At 48.8% G+C, this 25,545-nt stretch overlaps 3 protein-coding genes across 4 annotated transcripts in view; 2 read left to right on the top strand and 1 right to left on the bottom strand.

Moving 5' to 3' along the window:
• LOC144730142 (catenin beta-1-like) overlaps positions 1-1,299 on the top strand; it is a 69,061-nt gene extending 67,762 nt beyond the window's left edge. For both annotated transcript variants that reach the window (XM_078610728.1, XM_078610735.1), the window contains exon 17: positions 469-1,299. The gene's annotated coding sequence lies outside the window, so the exon portion shown is untranslated. The remainder of the gene's footprint in view (positions 1-468) is intronic.
• Positions 1,300-2,001: 702 nt separating this feature from the next.
• C2H2orf49 (chromosome 2 C2orf49 homolog) lies at positions 2,002-11,077 on the bottom strand. The gene is made up of 5 exons (XM_078610749.1): positions 10,950-11,077; positions 10,645-10,804; positions 9,650-9,828; positions 7,215-7,533; positions 2,002-3,223 (listed from the first exon to the last, which is right to left on the bottom strand). Exons 2-5 carry the CDS (start codon positions 10,792-10,794, stop codon positions 3,164-3,166), a joined length of 708 nt encoding a protein of 235 aa, XP_078466875.1. The 5' UTR covers positions 10,795-10,804; positions 10,950-11,077; the 3' UTR covers positions 2,002-3,163.
• Positions 11,078-13,324: 2,247 nt separating this feature from the next.
• Positions 13,325-25,545, top strand: part of LOC144730113 (nucleolar pre-ribosomal-associated protein 1-like) — a 60,277-nt gene continuing 48,056 nt past the window's right edge. Inside the window, exons 1-13 of the mRNA XM_078610683.1 lie at positions 13,325-13,592; positions 13,960-14,129; positions 14,652-14,791; positions 15,907-16,058; positions 16,935-17,067; positions 18,303-18,399; positions 19,528-19,613; positions 20,055-20,171; positions 20,873-21,000; positions 21,418-21,616; positions 22,602-22,739; positions 23,692-23,898; positions 24,589-24,703. Of these exons, the coding sequence (XP_078466809.1) occupies positions 13,387-13,592; positions 13,960-14,129; positions 14,652-14,791; positions 15,907-16,058; positions 16,935-17,067; positions 18,303-18,399; positions 19,528-19,613; positions 20,055-20,171; positions 20,873-21,000; positions 21,418-21,616; positions 22,602-22,739; positions 23,692-23,898; positions 24,589-24,703 (1,888 nt within the window). The 5' untranslated portion in view covers positions 13,325-13,386. The remainder of the gene's footprint in view (positions 13,593-13,959; positions 14,130-14,651; positions 14,792-15,906; positions 16,059-16,934; positions 17,068-18,302; positions 18,400-19,527; positions 19,614-20,054; positions 20,172-20,872; positions 21,001-21,417; positions 21,617-22,601; positions 22,740-23,691; positions 23,899-24,588; positions 24,704-25,545) is intronic.

The following is a 25,545-nucleotide window of genomic DNA, read 5'->3' as shown; positions in this document are numbered from 1 at the left end:
TTGAGTAACGTAAAACAAAAGGAGGGGTGGGTGTCATATTACAAACCGTGAATCAAACCCTGTTACCCATTTGATTTGAGTGTGCGGATTGCGGATTTGCCAATTGTGGCTTTTATCAAGTCCATAACTGCCGCGATGGGCAAGGGATCAGTCTATTAACCATAAAGTACGTGCCAACTGCTTCAGAGCGGACATTGAAGATCCCATGCTGTAATTCTAAACGAGTAGTTGTATGCTGTCTTGGTCCAAATTGCTAAACTTGAAAAATTACACTGCAAATTTACTCCATTGGGATTACACACACAGCAACATAGCCATAGATTGTGAACGTTTGGCAGGACACTCCTGAAAAAAGTCTTGACTCATTGAGGCTTTCCTGGGTAAACAAGCATCATGAAAATGTCACCTTTGGGCGTTTGACCTTCCTGCTTGGCCTGACGGTCCGCTGCTTGTGCTGTCCTTCTGCAGGTGTACCAGTGGCTGAAGGCTGAGGGACCAGCCAGGCAGATGGATTCAAAGAAAGTGCCTGATGCGTCCTACTTTTAACCCATTTCCTACATATTTGTAAAATCAAGCGTATTGGCAAAGTTATTCTCTTCATGGTGTGCAGGAAATTAATCGGAAACATCTAATTCTCCTGGCCAGGACATCAGTTTGTCCGGGAGCAGCACGCCCGGCTCTTAGGTTTTTGAGCACAAATCAAGTTTATTATTCCCGTGCAGTGATAATCATGGCAAGCGTAGCTTGGATCTCGGTGAGTGTATTTGGGGTAATCTTTAAACGGTTAATGAAATGCCATCACACTCGGACTGATGCGCTTGGGGTCAGTGTTTGCGGTCTGCTCGTTCTTGACGTCTGTGCACGTAGTGAGTAGCGTGGTGATGCATCAGCAGCGCTCGGGTACATGTACAGTAGGCCATAGTGGTGTCGCAACACGCGTAGTTTTAGCATTACATATTCCACGTGTGATGAGGCAGTGTATTGTGGTGATGGTAACAAACGGTTTTAGGAAATTCACGTTAATTTGTGGTCCATTTAACGGTACCTAGTATTTGGTGCAGGAACCTACTGAAGTTGAACGTCTGTTTTAACACGATGGTAAAAATCTATTCTTGAAGGTTTTTAATTGCGCGCCAAGCAGTGTTGGCTTCAAAAGTTGCATGCAGTGTTGGATTGGCGTTGGTGAGGCTGGCTAATGCTCTAAGCTTCCCCATTGGTGGTCGTCAGGGATGTATTCACTGTGTTTGTGCATGGCTTTAAATGCTTTCCCCCCCCCAAATAAAATGGTTTTTAATCATCGATTTCAACCATCTCGTTGTTGATGACCACGGAAAACATTAACAGTGCGGAGTTCAGGAGAAAAGTCATGTTCACAAGTGCAGATCTAGGTTTAATGGCAGCATTAACATTGCAAAAAAAAAATTCAGTCCACATACAGAATACTGGACAGCTATGCTCTGGCCCATTTCCTTCGTGTTATTAAATTCAACACGTGTGCATTTGTCACCGTGTAAGCCCTTAAAGAGCAACTTAAGTTAAAGATAAATGTTGACCTCGTATGATTTCAACGTTTACCCACAACCCAGCAACTGCTTTACTTACGGAGATAAACTTTAAAGACTGCCTATGGTTACAAACATTTAAGTATTTATACAAGTTGCACCACAAATTCAAAGCATCCTGTAAATGGGTCATTTTCGGGATTTTTTTGGGTAAAAGCCAATGGGTTCATAAAAATATTTGGGGGTTATGCAAAGTTGCTGTTGTGTGCAATCCCAATTGAGTCATTTTTCACGATTGGGATATTTAGTCAATACCAGTTACACTGCGTGTTGTGTTAGCTATGGGATGAAACTGCAGAACCAGAGGAAACCCATGCAGAACAGGAGGAGAGAGGACATACAAGCTCCGCACGGTACCCGAGTTGGAAATCGAACCTAGATGCGCGTGTCACTACTTTGCCACCACTGTGACGCCCAAAGATGTATATGAAAAGACATCCAAAGATGTAAAGGTTTAATGTTCAGTCACTGCGGACAGATCAAATAACACAAGTAGAACGTAGAACTTGGAAGCAAACCAGCGTGAGATGAGACTAAACTGTTAAGCTTATTAATTTAATCAAGTAATTGCACTGAAAACAAACAGCAAAGTACATGTATCACCCATGCATTATTACATTGGATATGTAACGTACATACCACGCTGCGATTTAAAACCAGTCCACCTGCATGGTCGCAACGCTCATGTGCTTGCAGCTGAATGCAATTCTTCCGTCGCTCATGGCCAGCATTTATACAGCAAGTCCTCGTTTAACACGGTAGTGGTAGATGCGTTCCTGAAAAGTGGCGCATTAAGCAAAACACGCTTTTAAAAAAACTTCCCCGTAATAAGTTTGGCGAGATACGATGTACCCACGTACAAGCGGTGAGATGGCAGGACTAATAACCGAGGGCGCACCACAGCGCTACTGAATACTGTATCACTGCTCGGCCGCGCAGCTCAAGAAAGTAATTCATCGTCGACTGCGGAACGCGTAATAACGGTGTGCGTTCCGCATTTTAACGATGAGCAATCCGCGTTAAGGGATGCATTCCGCGTTGTGCGAGAAGTGTTCCCTAATCGAAGAACCGTGTAAGTGAAAGCGCGTTGCGTGTGAATGTTGCGCGCTAAGCGAGGACTCGCCGTATGCATTAAACGGAGCAAGGTGAACATTGTCGAAGCCACACGTTCATTCGTCCATGTTTCACGGAAATAAATCTCCCAAACAGGATTAGAAAAGTACACAACCTTCAGTTTTGCGCTTAATGTTAACTAATCCCAACATCACGAAGGTCGGCACACAAGGTGGAGCTTAACAACAAGCCTCGATGCTAGGCCGAGTTTTAAGGATGGCATTTGTCTTCAAAAACATGACGTACCCCCCCCTCCCACCTTACATATGTACAACACCACTGTCATAACAATGCCTTTGCATGCTAAAAACATACGAGGGACTCTTAAAGGAACACAAAATAACATAAAGGACGTGACCTCTGTGTGAGCCTTGCGTAAAAACAACCCGACAAAACGCCTGAAAATAAAAACTTGCGGTTTGTACGCACGGCGGCGGCAGCGCGCAAAACTACTGGGGGGTGTGTGAGAGCGGCACAGGCCCTGGGGATCAGGGCCACTTGATGCGCTGGATTTTTGACTTCACTTCAGGGCTCCCGACCGACTTCTCCTGCAGGAAACAAAAGACACAGCCACGGTTGAAAGACCGCAGAAAGCTCCACGGTGTGACCCATAGTCGCGAGACCAACCGCCTGGGTCCGATTGCTCCGTGAGCCCAGAGCAAATGTCCTTCACTTGTCGTCACCACCTAAGGTGGCGGAAGTTTAGTGCTTCCGTTTTCTGTAGCCCAACAATGGCTAATTTATTTGATAATAGCCCAGATCTGTCCCTCTGTCATTCTGTGACTGTGATTAATGCGCCACGGATTGAAGTGCGTCACGTGACCGCGCGCCCCCGGATTGGTTGAAGTGCGTCACGTGACCGGGAGCTGCCCACTTTATGTTGTGGTGCACCCCACACCTCGGAGGCCCGAGAAGCAGCAACATCACGGCCACAGCGCCGGAGACGCAGCCACGGAAAGCTGACGGTCGATCCACTCACACACGGCTCACTCACACACAATCGCATGCAGCTCAGAGGAGACGGGTGAGTGAGTGAGGCAGAGCCGTGCTCCGTCCACTGCTGCTCTGAGGGACCCCCGTGCTCTCCACTGCTGGCTCGAGGGAGAGCCGCGCTCTCTCCACTGCTGCCCTGAGGGAGAGCCGTGCTGTGTCCATTACGCCATAGGCGCCCCCCAACAACCTCGTTTATTTGATAATTACCGTATTTTCCAGCATATAACCCGCTTGGTATACCACTTTTTACAAACAAAACAAGACCCTGCGGGGTATATGGAGGTGCGGGTTATCCCAAAAATATTTTACACGTGTGACATGTCATAACTCGTTAAATGTTTTCATGGTTAGACTATCCACTAAGCAGCACTTACCTTTGACTAAAGCACTGCTGAATAAACCTCTCGCACTCAAATTGCACGTTATCACGTTTTGAATAAATTGTTTGCACATTTAAACGACAATGTTTGAAGTGCGCGCACTGTTTACCGGCGACGGGATAGCTGGGAGAAGAGAGGTGGGGGTTGGGGGTGGGGCAGCTGGGGGGGAGAGAGGTGGGGGGTTGGGGGCGAGGCGACGGCATTACCGTAATGCCGCTATTATCTCCTGCAGTGCGCAATCTACCAGTGCTAAAACTGTACTTACTTATCTACCAGTTATGTGTTACTTGTTTCTTGGATATTTACTTTTGTTACTTATTTACTGTTTAAAGTTCACTCGTTTCCGGTTATATATTCTTGGTTCTTTCGGTAAAGTCGCGTGACTTTGCCGAAAGAACCAAGAATATGAATCCCTGCAGGTTTACCAAAAGATATTCTGAAACTCGCTGACCATTGTTTAAATAACACTTACTTCTTATGGAGAGGCAATTTCTTTAAACAAAGGGAAGGAGCAGCAATGGGCTCTCCTTTATCTCCTGCTATAGAAAATTTGTACATGGAAAACTTTTAAACAAGAGCACTTGCCTCGAGCACATTAAAACCATCCTTTTGGTTTAGATATGTGGATGACACTTTGGTTGTCTGGCCACATGGTAAAGATACACTTAACGATTTTCTAAATCATCTCAATGCACAAAACCCGGCCATCCAGTTCACCATGGAAATGGAGGTGAATAACACACTCCCGTTCCTGGATATTTTACTTGGACATGACCTAAATGGTAAAATAACACACAGCGTTTACAGAAAGCAAACGCACACTGATGCCTATCTGAATGCAGATTCGCATAATCACCCAGCTCAGAAATCCTCTCTTCTCAAGATGCTCATACATCGGGCTAAAACAGTGTCAGATGGTGAAAGTCTAGTGAGAGATTAAACATGTTAAAGAAGCACTAATACAGAATGGCTACAATAATGCTCAAATTAATAGAGCACTAAATGCCAAATCACGATCGCAAAGCAACACTGCTGAAAGCGATCAGATTGTTAAAACAATTAAAATACCATATATCTCAGGAGTAACTGACAAATTAGCCCGTGTTTTGCAAAAGCAAAACATTACAGTAAGATTTGGTACAGTACACACAATTAAAAAACTAGTAACTTGCACTAAAGACGAATTGCCTAAATTATCAACAGAAGGTGTATATCGGATTGTTTATGTGGCAGATGCTATATTGGACAGATGGGGCGTAACATTAGTATAAGACTAAAAGAACACCAGAGAAATATTAAACTATCTCAAACACAACTGTCGGCAGTGGCAGAACATGCTTGCCAACAGGGATACTCAATTGATTTTGATAACGTTGAAGTGTTGTGTAAAACTAGTTACTACTGGCAAAGACTAATTAGAGAATCCATTGAAATTGAGAGAAACAGAAATAACTTTAACCGCTCAGACAGCTACAGGCTTAGTGCGGCCTGGAAGCGTATTATTAAATAATACACATTACAATTCCTTATATGGGAAACAAACACTAATTAACTGATTACTAACGTAGCATATAATTCCAATAACACATTACAACTAATCTACAACTAACATCGTAACAATTGCCTGATTACTCCACCTCAAATCGTTGCACCTGATGAGTTAAATGATGACGTCACCCTACTGCTGCTCTATTTAAGACCGGGAGCAAGAGCAGAGCCTCACCATTCTGGCGAATTGCCCGATAATGCTGGATGCAATTACCAGCGAAACGTCGTACTCAAAAAATTGTAAATGTTGTGGTTTCACACTTCAACACAACGGTGGGCTAAAGCAGTGAACTATTTGTCTTTTATCAACGTGACACTTTTTTTGCTGATTGGCCGTGTCGGGTGGTGGAGGGTTACGACACATTTATAAATAATGCGATCTCACCCAAAAACGTTGATTATGAGATTTAGGTTTACACCATTGGAACCTCATTTGCCAGTAGAAAAATATGATAATTGTTTTTTAACCCTTTTATCTGGCAACAAAACTGACACCTTTTTTACAAGGAGTCATGTTTGCATAGACTACAATACCTGCAGTCATAATGCAAACAAAAAACATAACTCTGATAATGGATGCACTGTCCTTGAAGTTGATTGGTCCACACCCGAGACAGCTTTCCTTAGAGCCTAGTCTCACATGGTGTTGGACCAGATGACGCCAAAAGGCGCACAACTCAAAGACAATACATCATCAGAGTATGAGAGCTCGTGGTAGTAAGCATTTACACCATTGGAACCTCATTTGCCAGTAAAAAAAATATATGATAATTGTTTTTTTACCCTTTTATCTGGCAACAAAACTGACACCTTTTTTACAAGGAGTCGGGTGTGGACCAATCAACTTCAAGGACAGTGCATACATTATCAGAGTTATGTTTTTGTTTGCATTATGACTGCAGGTATTGTGGTCTATGGAAGCATGACTCCTCGTAAAAAAAGGTGTCAGTTTTGTTGCTAGACAAAAGGGTAAAAAACCAATCATCATAACTCTGATAATGTATGCAATTTCCTTGAAGTTGATTGGTCCACACCCGAGACAGCTTTCCTTAGAGCCTAGTCTCACATGGTGTTGGACCAGATGATGTCAAAAGGCGCACAACTCAAAGACAATGCATCATCAGAGTATGAGAGCTCGGGGTAAGCATTTACACCATTGGAACCTCATTTGCCAGTAAAAAAATATGATAATTGGTGTTTTACCCTTTTATCGGGCAACAAAACTGACACCTTTTTTACAAGGAGTCATGTTTGCATAGACCACAATACCTGCAGTCGTAATGCAAACAAAAAACATAACTCTGATAATGTATGCACTGTCCTTGAAGTTGATTGGTCCACACCCGAAACAGCTTTCCTTAGTAGGTGATAATGGTGATGGTTGCTCTATTTGCTGCTGGTGGAGTTGGTTCCAGGGAAGGGGAGCGAGAAGGGAATAGGAGCGAGAGAGTGAGACTGGGCGCAGAGCAAGGGAGGCGCAGAGAGGGATGGGATGGGACCTGAGGTTGTACTAATTTCTGCTCTAGCGCATGGACTATGAATGGTGTCATTTCAGTGCTCGTAGAGCCTGCGGATTGACAGTGAGTGTGACCCTATCTCCCTCACCACTCGTACCCACCTCGCGTTTGGGGTCCACGCTCGGCACTCTCTTCACCTTGACCGAGCCCACGGCGTCGCCGCCGGGTGCAGTTGCACCCTTCGAGAGTACGCAGCTCGGGGAGGTGGGCGCTGCCCCATTCGAGGGCTCCGGGAGTCTGGGAGAGACTTGGGCCAGGCTGGGCACTGGGCTTTTGATGGCGACTTTTCCTTCTGTGGCTGGAGGATTGGTGCCTCCTCCTCCCTCTGCCGAGACGCGCCGCACTTTAATCACTGTTTTTGTCGACGCTCCGTCGAAAACTATCAGAGGCCGCTTGCGGTTTTCATTCCAATGTTTCAATCTGGGAAGGAGAGCAGCATTTTGGCACTGGTTATTTTACGAGTCAAAAAATTATAATCCAAGGTTCTATTTACACGAAATACAAATGAAAAGTGAAAAAAACCGGTTAAAACGGATCACATCGTGTACGATTCGTTTTATACCACACGTGAGAATACCAACACAGGCGTAAATATTTAGAATTGAGTGCATTAGGTATTTGCGCCATTCTTATCACGAAATGTGCTATTTTTGGCAGTCTGCAGTAATTAGTGCAGGGGCGATGAATAATGTGCAGGGAATGTTTCAACATGGGGATGTTTGGCCAATACCAGTTATACTGCTGTTTTATTTATGGGAGGAAACCTATGCAGAACAGGGGGAGAACATACAGACTCCACACAGAAAGAGTTGTAAATCGAACCCATTCCCTTCTCACAATATCACCTGTGATATCTGCACTGCACAATTACTGAATAACTCACATTTCCATACGGGTCACGGGGTCTGCGTTATTGCTGCAGCCCAGCGTGCCTGGGTGGCTCAGTGGTAACGCTCATGCCTCACAACAAGAAGGGCCTTGGTTAGGTTCCCAACCGGGGTGCCTTTCTGCGTGGCCTTTTTGTGTGGCCTTTGTATGTTCAACTCCCTGTTCTGCAGAGTGTATACGTGAGTGAGAATGCGTGTAAGCGGGTGTGTGTGTGAGAGAGTTTGTATTTTCTCCTATTCTGCACGAGTTTCCTCCAGCTGCTCCAATTTCCTCCCATAGCTAAAAAGACCACAACATCCCAATGCTCAAAATTAACTTCAGCAAATTACTCAATTGGGATAAACACATAACAGTAGCATCACTCCCGTCTGCGAAAACTTGGCAGTACCCTCCTGAAAAATCTTAAGTGAGGCTTCCCTGGATAAACGAGTGTAGTTAGTAAAACTAAACTAAATGTTTTATTTTACCAAGCAAAGCCCACTGAGCCATATAGCTCTTTTTCAGAAGCAACCTGGCCACAGATGATAGCCCAGCGAAGTGGCTTATCATCTGGAAATGTATTGCGGCCAAATACAGTAAAACCTTGGATTGCGTGTAACTTGGTCTGCGAGTGTTTTGCAAGACGAGCAAATTTTTTTGATAAATTTTAACTTGATAAACGAGCGAGGTCTTGCAATACGAGTAGTACCTACAGTATACGCTTTGTCTGCCGAGCGTCACGTGATCACAACTGAGCCGATGGTTCTTCTCTCTCTCTCGCTGCGGGATTGTGGGTAATCGTCTCCCATGCTCGGTCTCAGTCGGCGTGCCTCACTCGTATAGTCAACATCTGTGCGAGCGTATATTGTTTACTATAGTGTTGTGACCACGTGTGTGTAAAGCATTTTTTTAATTTTGTGTCCAAGTGTAGGGACTGTTCTTTAGTAACTGTACTGCAACAATGGCCCCCTCCTCCTCTCCTCTCTCGTCTCCCTCACACCAGCCACGATAAATTTGACTACTTTACATTAAATTTAAATAATAAAAATATTAAAAGGTATTTTGTATTAATAATTTTACATGAATATTTTTGGGTTGTGGAACGAATCATCTGAGTTTGCATTATTTTTTATGGGGAAATTCGCTTTGATATACGAGTGCTTTGGATTACAAACACGTTTCCGAAACAAATTATGCTCGCAATCCAAGGTTTTACTGTACTCTAAACGTGTTGTTTATTCTAAATGTGGCCAGAAAACTGAGGACCCGGAGAAAAATCGACGCGACCACGGGGGGAACAATCAAACTCAAATATACAACAGGCATCAGGTTCGAGATCGAACCCACGACTTCCTACATACCAGGCGAGGGAGTTGGCATCTAGCCACCGTGACGCCCTTAGTAGTTAGCATTAGTGATACTGTAATGTTTCAGTTTTCAGTTTCATTTATTTGGTATAGCCCTGTGAGCCATTCGGCTCTTGAATCGGGTGCAACTGCAACAAACAAAAACATGAACAAGAAACATCTTAAAGTGACTTCGTGCAAAACAGAAAAATCCAGGAAAAAATAGCAAAGTCTTCCAGAAAAAGCCCCGTATATCAATGCTGTGTGCAAAAATCCCAGTGGGATGCAAGGAGTGACACTCGGGGTGTGCCCACAAAACGTACCCTGCTGGTGACCCCGCTGGCTGAGCCGCGCGCGTGCCGCCCCTCTGGGTCACTCGCCGGGCCCAGTGCGAGTCTCCTCTCAGCTCCCTCTGGGGCAGCGGCAGCACGTGGGCTCGGTACAGCGCCACCAGCTGCGCGTGGTCCATGCCGCTCAGACTCCCAAGAGCCGCCACTCCCCTCTACAACGCACGCGGACAGCAACAACAGTCGTTCATCGCGAAGTGGCGGTGACGTCACCACGGCGCTTGTGCCAGGCTAGGTGCACTTTGAGGCCACGTGTCGAAGGTTCGCTGACACGGGATGTCACGGGTCAGACCCAGGTGCCATGGGTCAATTGAGATGACTGGCAGATGCACCAGCTGTGCTGGACACACCACAGTCGGCAGCTAATACCAAGCCCCGCGTAGCCTTTAACAGACTGTTGGGGCAAGTGCTGTTAGGGAGCAGCTAAGGAAACAGGCACGGCGCTGCCTTTGTCTCCCTCGTGGCGATGTTTACCACACGCCGCACCAGGTACTCACTTGAGGTGGAGTCGACCTAACCACTACACACGCGCAAGTAGCATGGAAAACTACAGGACTACGAGAACTTAGCAGGACTCCCTAGCGAGTGCCCTCCTCGAGTGTGTGAGAGTCTGTATCTCTCTCTCCCTCTGCCCTGCATGGGTTCCCTGCGGGCTCTCCGCTTTACTCCCATAGCGACACAAAAGCAACCCCGATACAAAGCAACATCGTTCCCCATGCTGCGCCAAACTTGGCATGACCCTCCTGAGATAATAGTCTTGCCACTCGGCGAGACAGGTTCTCCTGTGTGACTAAACGCAACAACGACGACAACAACGACGACGTGAGGACGCCCATGGCTCCTCTGCTCTCTCCCCGTCCATGAAAACGCAGCAGCCGCAGCGACAGCAGCGGCCACGGGGTCGCTACCACCACCGCTGCTGTCGCAGGCGCGCGTCTCCAAGCCTCTTGCTGCTGCTGCGGCTTGGTCACCTGCGCGATGGCGCTGCAGAGCCTCTCGGCGCGCTGCTGCTCTGCGGGCGGCCCGAGCAGCAGCTCCACGAGCGGCGGCGGCGGCTCGTGGAGCGGCGACAGTGACGGCGGCTCCCCCCGCGACTCCGCGGCCTCGCCACCTCGCGCCATCTTCCCGCGCCTGCCCACCACGTGACACACATTCACGACACTTTACGACAGTCGTAATTTACATACCTGCTTTACGGTAGGTGAACACGCTTTGCGCAATGTATGTTATGTGTGCAATGTGTACTTGGTAGATATTTTGTTATTGGCATGCTTACCTTTTCTCTGTTTTGTACTGTTTGTTGATATAATTCTGTGGAACAGAGCTTCATAGCTCGTCGGGTTCCTCCTCCGGTGTAAACAAAGATTCTGACGTTGCGAGCTTCACGGAATCGTCTGCGGGCTTTTTGGAATGTTTCACGACATCAGTGTTCACGACAGTCGTAAATAAACAGACCTTTACGGTAGATACAGTCGTAAACACCCGTACAGTCCCATCCTCACAACCTTACAGCATCTTCTTGGTTCTTTCGGTAAAGTCACGTAGAAGGGAAGTAATAAAATAATAAAAATAAAACATAATAAAACAATTCTCACGACGTTTCGGCCACAACGCAAGCAGCCATCCTCAGGCGAAGAATGAAACACCCCAAGCTTGGAGCGTATATTTAAGCTGGGTTAGAGGGGGGGGAGGTGGGAAGAAGAGCGCCTAAACAAAATAATTTGCATATCAAGAGGAATTCAGCATATGGAAAATGCGTAGGAGGTGGGCGGGGGGGGTTCCAAATCAATACTATGCCCGTGCATTATGCAGGATTAGCAGCATCAAAGGGGGGGGGGGGAAGGGGGGGAGCATTAACAAAGGAAAGGAATGTTAATAGTATGTAGCTGTAGTTACTAAACAACCACGTAAAAAACTACAGTATAAACTGCATGACAAACTAAAGTATAAACTACATAGCATCATCAGTAAACTTACTATACTCTACAATAAGCTGAGTTACTAACAGTAAGTAATACATGAAAAATTCTACGTTGTAAAAAAAAAAATTATATAATATGCTTCCATCTAAACTTTATTCTCTTACATCACACGCGTCTATACCGTACTATATACTTCCATAGGCAAAACCAACATTAAATTACATACTGTATTGCTATAAACCACCCTATACCTTATACATTTTTAATATAACACTATGTATTATTCTACCCACCCTAATGTGTATCAAAATGGTTTATTACGTCCTTCCAGTGATTGCTAAGCCAGAATCCATCCTCTCGGTTAAAATTGTCTCTGTGTTTGTAAATGTGGATCGCCTCATGTACGAATCTCTCATGATAGCCAGATGGCTTGCAGAGAACCTCTGTCTTGGAGAAGTCAATGTCATGTGAGCCCACTGAGTTGTAACAGTGATCTGCCACGGCTGAGGTGTTTGTCCTACAGTGTTTCAGGTCAGCTTTATGTTCACGGATGCGGTCCGAGACATGTCGTTTGGTTTCCCCAATGTAACTGCTACCACAGAGGCAACTTAGTTTGTAGACACCAGGGTACTGTATGTCTGGAACCACATCTTTTACAGACGGTACCAGATCACGGATTTTATGTACTGTGTTGAATCGGACCTGGATCTTGTGTTTAATCAGGATTTTGGAGATGTGGTTCCAGACATACAGTACCCTGGTGTCTACAAACTAAGTTGCCTCTGTGGTAGCAGTTACATTGGGGAAACCAAACGACATGTCTCGGACCGCATCCGTGAACATAAAGCTGACCTGAAACACTGTAGGACAAACACCTCAGCCGTGGCAGATCACTGTTACAACTCAGTGGGCTCACATGACATTGACTTCTCCAAGACAGAGGTTCTCTGCAAGCCATCTGGCTATCATGAGAGATTCGTACATGAGGCGATCCACATTTACAAACACAGAGACAATTTTAACCGAGAGGATGGATTCTGGCTTAGCAATCACTGGAAGGACGTAATAAACCATTTTGATACACATTAGGGTGGGTAGAATAATACATAGTGTTATATTAAAAATGTATAAGGTATAGGGTGGTTTATAGCAATACAGTATGTAATTTAATGTTGGTTTTGCCTATGGAAGTATATAGTACGGTATAGACGCGTGTGATGTAAGAGAATAAAGTTTAGATGGAAGCATATTATATAATTTTTTTTTTTTACAACGTAGAATTTTTCATGTATTACTTACTGTTAGTAACTCAGCTTATTGTAGAGTATAGTAAGTTTACTGATGATGCTATGTAGTTTATACTTTAGTTTGTCATGCAGTTTATACTGTAGTTTTTTACGTGGTTGTTTAGTAACTACAGCTACATACTATTAACATTCCTTTCCTTTGTTAATGCTCCCCCCCTTCCCCCCCCCCCCTTTGATGCTGCTAATCCTGCATAATGCACGGGCATAGTATTGATTTGGAACCCCCCCCGCCCACCTCCTACGCATTTTCCATATGCTGAATTCCTCTTGATATGCAAATTATTTTGTTTAGGCGCTCTTCTTCCCACCTCCCCCCCCTCTAACCCAGCTTAAATATACGCTCCAAGCTTGGGGTGTTTCATTCTTCGCCTGAGGATGGCTGCTTGCGTTGTGGCCGAAACGTCGTGAGAATTGTTTTATTATGTTTTATTTTTATTATTTTATTACTTCCCTTCTACGTGACTTTACCGAAAGAACCAAGAAGATGAATCCCTGCAGTCACGAAAGCTTTAAATCGAAATTTAACCTTACAGCACCTATGCTGTACGAGACTCACATTTACGACAAGTCGCAAACACCGTGGTACAGTAGCGCCGCCCTTACGGCAGACGACCTTTACGACACGAAGGTTTTGCTTTACGGCACTCAGCGCGTACCGGCACGTGGTGGTGGGGAACGCGTGGGGAGCAAGTGAGAGACGCGTGTGTGTGGGGGGCACGTGGTGGTGGTGGGGGGGCACGTGAGAGACGTGTGTGTGGGGGGCACGTGGTGGTGGTGGGGGGCACGTGAGAGACGTGTGTGGGGGGGCACGTGGTGGTGGTGGGGGGCACGTGAAACGCGTGTATGTGTGGGGGGGTACGTGGTGGTGGTGGGGGGCACGTGAGAGACGTGTGTGTGTGAGGGGGGCATGTGGTGGTGGGCACGTGAGAGACGCGTGTGTGTGGGGGGCATGTGGTGGTGGTGGGGGGCACGTGGTGGTGGTGGGGGGCACGTGAGAGACATTTGTGTGTGGGGGGGGGGGCACGTGAGAGACGTGTGTGTGCGGTGTGTGCGCCAGAGACACCATGGGGGCCAAGCGGGGGAACGGAGACGCGGGGGAGGGGGCCAGGCCCCCCAAGGTGGCACGCGCCGACGAAAAACAAGAGAAGCACGGGGAGCAGGAGGAGGAGGAATTCACGGCCACGCGCTTCAAGCAGCTGCTGCAGCACACGGATACCGCGCTGCGGGGTGAGACGCAGCACGTGGCCGAACCCCCCCCCCCCCCATATCCCTCACGTCCCCCCGCTCTCAGCAGGTCCAGCCCGTGCCCCCCACCGTTTGTAGCTGAGCCCCCCCCCCCCCGTGCTTTGTGGAGGGTGACGTGGCCAGTGCTGTATCTGTACTGTCCCTGTGCGGTGACTGTGCCAGTTGTGTGGTTCTGCGATCCTTGTGCTGTGTCTGTGCTGTGTCTGTGCCAGTTGTGGCTCTGCTGTCTTTGTGCTGTCTGTGCTGTGTCTGTGCCAGTGCTGTGGATGTGCTCGCCCTGGACTCTGTCAGTGCTGTGTCTGGGCTGTCTCTGTCAGTGCTGTTTCTGTCAGTGCTGTGTCTGTGCTGTCTCTGTCAGTGCTGTGTCTGTCTCTGTCCTTGTACTATGTCTGTGCTGTCTCTGTGCCAGTGCTGTGTCTGTGCTGTCTCTGTGCCAGTGCTGTGGATGTGCTGTGCCAGTGCCGTGAGCATGACTGCCCGTCCTGTCCACTGCGTGGTGCTTAGCGCTGGAGACGTTCGTCTCGCTGAGCAAGCAGCTGCCCGCGGAGGGGCTGCACGACGTGGTGGAGGGCTTCGTGAAAATCTCGGGCGAGTGCGCTGAGATCTTCAAGCTGCTCGACGGGGAGCGGCTCCGTGACCGCGAGGTTGGTAGTGTTGCCATCTCATCTCCTTCCCCCGCTTCCGTGCCGTAGCGCTTTGTGTATTAAGGTTTGTTTCTAATATGGTTGTAGCCGAATCCTGGAGGGAGACCCGTCCCTGACGTGACCCACGGTGTGGACAAACCCTGTGTTGTGGTGGTAACCTGTGTTGTGGTGGTGGTACCCTGTGTTGTGGTGGTATCCTGTGTTGTGGTGGTACCCTGTGCTGTGGTGGTACCCTGTGTTGTGGTGGTACCCTGTGCTGTGGTGGTACCCTTTGCTGTGGTGGTACCCTTTTCTGTGGTGGTACCCTGTGCTGTGGTGGTACCCTGTGTTGTAGTGGTACCCTGTGCTGTGGCGGTACCCTGTGTTGTGATGGTACCCTGTGTTGTGGTGGTACCCTGTGTTGTGGTGGTACCCTGTGCTGTGGTGGTACCCTGTGTTGTGGTGGTACCCTGTGTTGTGGTGGTACCCTGTGTTGTGGTGGTACCCTGTGCTGTGGTGGTACCCTGTGTTGTGGTGGTACCCTGTGTTGTGGTGGTACCCTGTGTTGTGGTGGTACCCTGTGCTGTGATGGTACCCTGTGTTGTGGTGGTACCCTGTGTTGTGGTGGTACCCTGTGCTGTGGTGGTACCCTGTGTTGTGGTGGTACCCTGTGTTGTGGTGGTACCCTGTGTTGTGGTGGTACCCTGTGTTGTGATGGTACCATGTGTTGTGGTGGTACCCTGTGCTGTGGTGGTACCCTGTGTTGTAGTGGTACCCTGTGCTGTGGTGGTACCCTTTGCTGTGGTGGTACCCTGTGCTGTGGTGGTACCCTGTGTTGTGGTGGTACCCTGTGCTGTGGCGGTACCCTGTGTTGTGATGGTACCCTGTGTTGTAGTGGTACCCTGTGCTGTGGTGGTACCCTGTGTTGTGGTGGTACCCTGTGTTGTGGTCAAACTATGCGTTGTAGTCGTGTTCTGTGTTATCGTCGGACCCTACGTTGTGGTGACCCTGTGTTGAGGCTGCAGCTGTGTTGTGTTCGTTTCCTGCATTACAGTGGGACCCTGTGTTGTGGCAGAATACTTTGTTGTGTCTGGATCATGTGGTGTGACCAGCACCATGCGTTGTGGTCGTTGCAGCTCTCGAAGGTGTGGGAGGCGCTGGAGGCCATTCTGCTGCGCACGGCGGGCGACCTTGCTCGATACTGGAGCGTGGGGGCCGAGGTGGTGCGCAAGCTCCTGCAGGGCCACATGAGGCTCATGTACAGCTGCTTGTCGTCGGCTGATGCCCGGTGCGGCTGACCCCTCACTGGCCTCACCACCGCTCACACCAAATCAGCTGCCATGCTCCAGAGGGGAGACATCGGTGCCACGGTGGCTAGGAGATGTTAACTGCCTCGTCTGGTATACAGGAGGTCGTAGGTTCGATCCCGACCCTGATGCCTGCTGTATATTTGGAGTTTGCGTGCCTCTGTCTCCCTGTGGTTGCATGGATTTTTTCAGAGTCCTCTGGTTTTTTATACTATACATTTCCACTAGATAATCCAATTCGTTGAGCTATCATTTGTGGCCAGGTCACTTCTGAAAAAGAGCTATGTAGCTCAGTGGGCATTACCTGGTAAAATAAAAAATAGTTTAGTTTAAATAACATGGTTTAGTTTAACGTAAGAACATAGTGTTTCACAGTCCATGGGAGGATTCGTAAATGATGTTTGGCCTAGGCCGTGGGATGATCGTGAAACCCTCCACCTCCCGACACAGCCGAACACATTGAGTAGTCTTGCGTACAAGCGTTTGACCGCCGAGCAGATGGAACGATGCGGTCAGCTCGTGGTGCGGGTGTCAGACGGGTTGTGGCATTGCCCAGACGTGAGGAATGGCGATGGTATCTTAATCCAGTCCAGCAGTGGATAGACCATTGTTGATTATGAAACGTGCCATTCTTTTTGTATGTGTGGCTACTGTATGTCTCCAAATTCGACAATTACCCAATTGTAATTACGGTAGCAACCTCTACAGGCAGACTAATGCCTGATGGTTCTGATGACTGCATTATATTGTGAGCCTCTGGTGTGGAGGGTACGTATTGTTTACGCTCTGCTGTATGTATGTCTTTGTGTGTGTGGTGTGTCTTTGTCTTTATATGTGTGCGTGGCGTGCTGCCCCAGGTGCGTGCTCGCCGCCTTGAAGCTGCTGTGTGCTGTGGTGATGCAGGGTGCTGACGCTGCACGAGATTTGTTCGGACACTTTGATTTCAGCCACAAGTCTCTCCCGTACCTTGCGAGGCGTCGCGACGCCAAGGTACGTGCCCGGCGCACATTCGCCGCTCTTCGCAAAGTTTTGCGGTTTGAATCCAATGATCGTCATCAATGATCCTACGGGTCTTCTGTGTACAGATATATAGATGCTGTTTGCTGCACAGCAGATGTCAAAGATGCCATGACTTCATTCAAGAGTAGGCCATCGTGTCCTGGCAGGAATTGAAGTACTTATGCAATTTGTACTTGTGTTGTACAGTAGAACCACTCTGAGACTAGGGCTGTTGCTGTTTATTAAACACTGTTGAACTCAACACTCTAACTCACACCAGAGGTAGGTGCTCCCTATCTAGGTCCTTACCCTGGACTCTGAACAGTACCTGGTCCTGCCTTTGGCTATCCTTAAGGGCTCTCTCACTCGTCTGCCCGGAACAGGGGCTCATCCAACACCGTCCGGCGACGAGAAGAGAGAAACCCTTTCTCAGCCGATCCCTACTGAATACTCCGGACCCTACTCTCGGCTATCCCCTTAGCTCGCTTCTTCCAGCTGGTCCTTGCCCTGGCTCCCCACAACGACCTTGCCTTCGTCACGGGGTCCCCCTTAACTACCCCTTTGGCAGCTCCTCCCCCTAGCTCGGACCCACCTTTGTTTCCGAAGGTACCTCTTACACCACCCGTGGCATGACGTGATCCTTAACTGTCAACTCGCTCACACCTCCCTCTGTTCGCCCCCTCATGGTTGCTCACACTACTCTATACTTGTATACTTTTCATTACTTACTTTTAGTGACTTGCTTACCTTTCCTCCAATGTTGCACTCCTATAGTTTTTGGTTTTGTTGTAAACCAAACTAAAAATATTACATTTTACCAGGTAAAAAGTTATTTTTTAGAAGCGACCTGGTCACAAATTATAATCCAATGAAGTGGCTTATAATATGGAATTTGATTAGCAGCCAAATGCTATAAATTTGCTCACCCGTCCTGACTGGACATCTGAAAAAGAGCTTCATAATAGCTCGTCGGATTCCTCCTCCGGGATAAATCAAGATTTTTATTATTCTGATGGTTAAACATTCGAAAAATCGCACCACAAATAACTCCATGGGAATAGAACACAGCAACACCGACCCCCAATTGCAAAAGCCTGGCAAGACCTTCCTGAAACAATAAAAACAAGCCTTGAGACTCGGTGAGACTTTTTTGAGTGAACCAACGTAGCAATGAATAATTAAGTTCACGACTCCCGTTCTCGTTTGTGTGCATGCGTGTTCCCCAGCGCAAAGAAGACATCCGCATGGCGTACGTGCGTTTCGCCCTCTCGTTTCTCATCAGTGGCGATGCCAACACCGTCCGCCAAGTCCTGGAGCTTAAAGGTGAGCCTGGCCTGCGTTATGCTGGCGCACATCCGAAAAGGCACGCAGCTGCACGGAATGAAAATCCGAAGAGCCGAGGAGCTCGCGAGCAGCCTGAGTCCCGTGCCGAGCACTCTGAGGGAACTTTGGAGGAGGGGTGATGGCACTGTGGTGGCGAGATGTTAACTGCCTCACTTGGTATACAGGAGGTCGTGGGTTCGATTCCCCGACACTGACACTTGTATATTCGGAGTTCGCATGTCTCTCTTTCCGTGGTCACGTGGGTTTTTCTTCGGGTCCTCCGGTTTTCTCTCCACATTTAGAATCAACATGCGTTCTGATCGTTTGGCTGCTCTAAGTTTCCACATGATAAGCCACTTCGTTGAGCTATCATGTGGTGCCAGGTCGCTTCAGTATAATAACTACATAGCCCAGTGTGCCTTACCTGGTAAAATAATAAAAACGTTTAACTTGCCGAGCTGTTTAACTTCGGGGAATCTCAACGAGCTCTGGCCTGCTCATGAATAAATGTCACTGAGGTATCTGCCTGTAACTACAGTAAGTCCTCGCTTAACATGGGGGATTTGCGTTCCTGAGAATTTCCACATAAAGTGAATTTGCGTTAAGCTAGAGTGATTTTTCCTGTAAGGAATAATGGTGAATGTAGGGATACCCTTTCAGTCCATAGTCATATCTTTTTCTCTTGACAGTGCTCTGTTTTTCTTTGGTTCTTTCGGTAAAGTCACGTATAAAGATAAAATAATGATGATTGCTTGTGTTGCAATCGAAATGTCGTATGCTATTATTTAATTTATTTTATTGTATCAATCCGCGTATCACTGTACCGCTCAGCCGTACAGCTCAAGAAAGTATTTCTTCATCGATCACTCAGTAAACGCGTTATAACAGTGCTGATTCTGCGTTATAACGGTGCGTGTTCCACATTGTAATCGGCGTATTCCGCGTTGTATACAAGTGTTCCCTAATGGAAGAACCGCATTATAGCGAAACGCGTTATAGTGTCAACACCACGCGCTAAGCGAGGATTTTCCGTGCTGCATGCCTGCGTGTGACTGTTTGACCTCTACGTGTGTGTCCGTCACGGTGTCTGTGTAGGCAGGCAGTTTAACCTCCGTATTTTTGTTTCAGATTTCCTGATTGATGTGTTCCGCGCCGGGCTAAAGGAGGACCGAGTGTCCACCGTGAACCTCCTGCTGTGCACGCTGCGACAGAAGGTGACCCAGCACGCTCTCCCTCTCTAACGTACACCAGGTGTAGTCTCTGTGTGGTGTGTGAGTGTTTCGCGTACACGCGGGTGTAGTCTCTGCGTGGTGTGGGAGTGTTTCGCGTACACGCGGGTGTAGTCTCTGCACGGTGTGGGAGTGTTTCGTGTACGTGTGGGTGTAGTCTCTGCTGTCCACGTGGTGTGCGAGTGTTTCGCATACACGCGGGTGTAGTCTCTGCACGGTGTGGGAGTGTTTCGTGTACGTGTGGGTGTAGTCTCTGCTGTCCACGTGGTGTGCGAGTGTTTCGTGTACACGCGGGTGTAGTCTCTGCGTGGTGTGCGAGTGTTTCGCGTACACGCGGGTGTAGTCTCTGCACGGTGTGGGAGTGTTTCGTGTACGTGTGGGTGTAGTCTCTCCTCTCCTCGCGTCACGAATGCTCCGTGCCCTCAGGTCGTTGAAAACCCGTGCGTGAGCAAGACTCAGAAAGTGAGGTTCTTCACGGCAGCCATCCTCAACCAGATCGCCGGCGTGTTCAAATGGGACGGCGTGGATGACGTGAGCGACGAGGTGAGAGACTCCGCGGCGCGTCGTCTTCGTACAGCGAGGCGATGCCAGCCCCTTGCACCGAGAGCAGGTTCACAATCCAACACGTTGAGTGTATGTGTGCGCCAGCCATTCTCGTGGCGCAAGGCTGTGGCAATGGAAGCCGCTGGTGTGTTTCACAGACATGGCCTGCAGTACAGCGAGTCCCCCGCTTAACGCGGGGGGCTGCGTACCTGAGAATTGCCACGTGAAGTAAATTTGCGTTAAGTGGGGGGGGAGTGATTTTCCTGTAAGGAATAACGGTGACGGTGGGGGTGACGTTCCAGCTCGTTTTATTATTGTTTTCATTTGACAGTAGACAGTTTTACAGGTTTCTTTTTAAATGTGTTGTGTTTACATAGTTTTTCTATAGATACGCTATGTGTGACAGCCATTTATTTGAATGTAAAGTGAGAGAGAGAGATGTCGAGTTCAGGAGATGAGGGAGTGAGATGATGCTACGCACACATAAAGATGATGCCGGAACACAGACTGTACTCCAGTACCGGAGCGCGTTCTGCATTATAACGACGCACGTTCGGCATTATAACGTTGCGCAGTCCGCCTTCTGCAAAATGTGTTGCCTAACGGAAAAACTACGTTATGGCAAAAACACGTTGTGGTGTGCACACCGCACGTTAAGCGAGGACTTGGCATGTGTACTTGGCGCTGTGCATCTGCTCAAGACGACGGATGGGAGCGAGGCGGGGAGAGCGCTAGTGTGCGACTTGGCCTACGACTTCTTGCTGCATCTCTGCTGCTCGGTGAAGACCGGAATCGCCTTTCGGGACCCCAGCCTGGGGACCTCCTCCAGGTGAGGAGGACGAGGAGGAGGAGAAGGGGCCGCAGGGGGGGGGGGGGGATATATGCACACCTTATCATCGCTCGAGTGCATCGCTCACAAAGGTGAAACTATTATTCGTGGCATTGGTTTAATATTCAAGCAAACTCTGGACCAGTTTTGACATTCCTTATCTCATCAGACAGGCTCGCTCACATCCTGTTTTGAGAGTACAGGAACTCCTCTGTTAGAAACGCCACCTATTTTATATATTTTTTCCATTTAAGGCCACACAGTGTTGATGCCGAATATACGTTGAGTTTTTTTCGTGGTTGTGCACCACTAACAACGCGGTATCAAAGAATCCGTCACAGGGTCGTGTGCGTTCTCCAGCATTGCCGTGCGTAGCATCGCGTGACTCCCCGCGCGCTTCTTCCATTCTCCCATCAGGAGTGGCAACCTGATACTGCTGCAGTTGCTGCTGGACCTCCGCTCCTCTGTGTGCGAGGAGCCCTGGACGGGACGCCTCGCTGTGGAGCTGCTACGGGCCTGCCCCGACCTGCTAGGCCGCTACCTCCAGCAGACCGACATTAGTTTCATGCCGCGCGCGCGCTCCGCTTGGCTGCGCAACGTGCGCTTCCTGCGGCAGGTGATGGCGCCGCTCACCCCCCGCTCCCCTGCGCCATGTGTGACGTCGTATGTGACGCCGTGTGACACCGTGTGACGGCGTGCGTCACTACGTCGGAATGGAATCGATTCTCTACGTTCTCTTTACGGGCGCTCGTGCAGTTTGAGTGCAAAGTGAGTGTTGTGTGTGTATTTTGGGTAATGACTGTTGTGTGCATGTGTTTCACATTTTAAAAGCGCGCGTTTAGCGTTATAACAGGCACATTTTGCATTATTACGGCGTGAGTTCCCAGTTTTAACAGCCTTGTACCGAGTTATAACGGTGCGCCTTCCGCTTTCTGCAAAAGTGTACTCTAATGGAAGCACTGAATTCTTGTGAAAATACGTTTTAGTGTGAACACCACGCATTAAGCGAGGACTTTCTGTACACCACTGAATAGACAGAGGCACTCCGGGGATTGAACCAGCGACCTCGGGGGGGTTGTGAGTCTGGCGTCCAACCATTCCACCGCTGCATTGGCCGCCTTCACATCTTGGTTATAATGGTCATGTCCGTCGCCAGCATTTGTGCAGCAAATCTGTTTACTGCGGAAACTCGTCGACCGGGTATCCCGATAACTATTAACTATTTTTTATTTTACCAGATATAGCCTACTGAGCTACGTAGCTATTTTTCAGAAGCGACTTGGCCACACATGAAAGTTCAACAAAGTGTCTTATCACATGGAAATTTATAGCAGAAGCAAAATACTCTAAAACACATGTTTCTGAATATGGAGGGAAAAACGGAAGGACCCAGAGAGACATGCAAACTCCAAAATATTCGGGTGTCAGGATCGGGATCAAAGCCACGACTTTCTGCATGCCAGGCAAGGGAGTTAACATCTCGCCACTGCAGCGCCCAACGGAGGCCAACAGCCTCCGCGTACATTATGCCGATCCCCACTGAGCGGCATGTCATAGCGTGCTAACCGGCGCCTCCATCCCCCCCCCCCCCCTCCTTTCAGGTCTACGATGTCCAGCCGCTCGTCTCGCCGCTGTTCGATTTGCCGGAGCGCTTGGCCCTGCCTCGTGCTGTCGCCGTGGTCATGGTGACGACCACCCCCCCGGTGGCCACCCGGGCGATGCTCACGCAGGGCCTCAACGTGAGCCTTGCGCGGTGCACGCTCGCGTGACAGCGTCCACCACTAACTTTGGGCTGTGACGTTTATTGGCCGCGATTAAACGCTCGCAACAGAACAGTTAAAGTGAGATTTTGGCTCTAGATGGCAGTCGTGCATCAACAGGCCTAGATTTAGGCACAAGATAAGTTAGCTACAGCTTAGGGCCTCACATTATGAGAGGCCTTTAAATCCGCCGAAATTTTTTATTTAGAAGTTATACGTTTTACTTAGTTGAAAAATTAAATGTTTATTTTCATTCCGATATGAGAAAATATACAGAAATTCCTCGATGGGGCCTCCTAACCCTTTACCATTCCGAGACGTCTGCAAGTTGCAGGGTGGGGTCCCGTTCATCTCTGAATCTTGGAACACGCAAGCGGCTCGGCGTAAATTTTATTTGGAGAGGCCAAGCGCCATTGTTTTTAAAGACAGTACTTGCCCCAGAAAACCATAGCAAAACGACTGCACTCGATGATAGTTGGCGCCAAACTGTGCCTCCCGCATTGCCTTGTGGGAGCCTCGGTACCGATAAACTAATTTTATTTGTAGTTTTTCTTCTAGTTTTGTTTTGATGATGTACACATACAGCATTGGAATGGAAGAAAAACTGCGGTTGGGGTAGTGATAGAGTTTGGGATGGTGATAGGGGTAGTGATAGGGGTTGGGGTAGGCCTGGTCGTAGCATGGGGCGCAAGGAGTAGCAGGATGATGATGATGGGCTAGGGGAGAAGAGATGGGTTTTAGATTCTTGGCACTGAGTGAGGCTTTCCTGGGTAAACCAGCATAGTTGTAATAGTAGTGACAATAATGATAATAATAAAACCCATTGATCACAGCGGCAACAGCTGGGATGCGTCTGTGACTCTCGCGCCCTGACCCGTCCGTTGGCGGCCATGCGCCCGATCGTGGTGTCCCCGCGCCCTGCGCCCTGCAGGTCCCGCACAGCGTGGTGAGGCACACCACCCTTTCGCTCATCTCGCTCATGCTGACGCGGATGCTCGGCAGCATGGAGCGCTGCGGTGCTGGGGGCGGTGGTGACGCATGTGATGCCGCCGGTGGCACCGCCGGTGGAGGAGGTGGCCCCTACTCTCAGCGGGAGCTGCAGGAGCTGCGCACCGCGTTGTCCGAGGCCATCGGCAAGGTGCGGTCCACGTGGTTGGAATGCGACGAGCCTCGTTAATTTTTCGCCGGTGTGGCATCTCTGAGATGCCACGCGCCATCCGCTTCGCCGACGGGGTTAAACAAAACCCCCTGCAAGTCGTTGCTGCTGAGCGGAAGATCGTGAGCATTTATCCCTCTAGTGGTCTCGTCCCTGCCAAAGGCATGTGGATTTTGTTTACACTTTGCTCTGGATTAGCAATGGAGATGCACTTCCTCATCTGAGCCGGGAGATCTCACTCAGCAGTCATTTTGTGATGGTGTGTGGATCACTCCATATTCACTCTGTGTGTTGTTTACTCTGTGTTGTTTTACTCTTCGTGTTGTTTTACTGTGTTGTTTACTCTGTGTTTTACTACGTATGTTGATTACTGCGTGCATTGTTTATTCTGTTGTATACTTTATGTTTTTACTCCATGTGTTGTTGACTGTTTACCGTGTGTGTTGTTTAGTCCATGTGTTGGTTACTACCTGTTGATTACTCCATGTTTTATTTACTCTGTGTGTTATTTACAGTGTCTTTGCCCTGTGAATTGTTTACTGTTGCTTATTCTGTTTACTCTATTTTTTACTCTGTTGTTTACTCCATGTATTCGTTATTTTGTTGTTTCATCTGTGTTGTTTCCTCTTGTTTACTCTGTGGATTGTTTACTCTGTGTTTTATTTGCTCCAGGTGCTGCCGGATGTGACATCCCTCATTTCTGCCTGGAATCAAATCTCTGGCCCGGTGAAGGCTTCAGAGGCTGTGCCTGCCCAGGAGCCGGCTTGTGAGAAGGACGAAGGGAAGGGTGAGAGACGGAACACAGCACACAGGCCCCAAGGAGACGGAGCAGAGTGGCGCACAGCGCCGGTTGCTGCTGTTTTGCAAGAGGGCGGGCGTGTGTATGTGTGTGTGTGGGTGGGGAGCGGTAGTGAAGCAGTTAGCACGCTGCTCTCCAAACCCAGCGACCTGAGTTCGATTCCCGCTCATGGTCAACACCAGTAACGATTGTGTGAACTGGGCCTCCCCTAGGTCAACTCGGCCTCAAATGAGTACCCGGTGTGGTGTTTAAGCATCGTCACTGGGGAGACAACAAGTGGCCGGGTGTGGTGCTGACCACCCCACGCCCTTGTGTGCCGGCCTTCATAGGTGCTCGTTAACAGAACTTGCCCCGACAGTCTGTTAAAGGCTATACGGCAGAGGTCGCAAACGGGTTTTGATTCCTTACCCGTACCCGGCCACACCAGGGTCGCAAATGGGTACCCGTACCCGGCTGGGTACGGGTAGCCGGGTATCGGGTAGGGTACGGGTATCGGGTACCCGATTGCGACCTCTGCTATACGGGGGATCTTTGTCTTTGGAGCGGTAGTGTAGCGGTTAGTGCACCGCTTTACGAATTCGACGACCCGAGTTCGAATCCCGCTCACAATAGCAGCGGTGAATATCTGATCTGGTCCTGGGCCTCCCACAGGTGGACTCAGCCTTAACGAGTGTAATGAGAGAGCACACCGACAGGTGACGGAGGGCTGCATAGGCATTGCCTCATCGGTGATAGCCAATCAGGGCTATGGGTTCCATCTGGGCCGAAGTTCACGGGCGGAGCTCACAGGGGGTATGCGGGAACCATCGGGAAGGTTCTGAGGGGGGCGT

This window comes from Lampetra planeri, chromosome 2 (assembly GCF_965212315.1).
Source record: "Lampetra planeri chromosome 2, kcLamPlan1.2.h2, whole genome shotgun sequence".
Lineage (NCBI taxonomy): Eukaryota > Metazoa > Chordata > Hyperoartia > Petromyzontiformes > Petromyzontidae > Lampetra > Lampetra planeri.
Note: the sequence above shows the minus strand (reverse complement) of the source record. Positions and strands in the feature narration are given on the sequence as shown.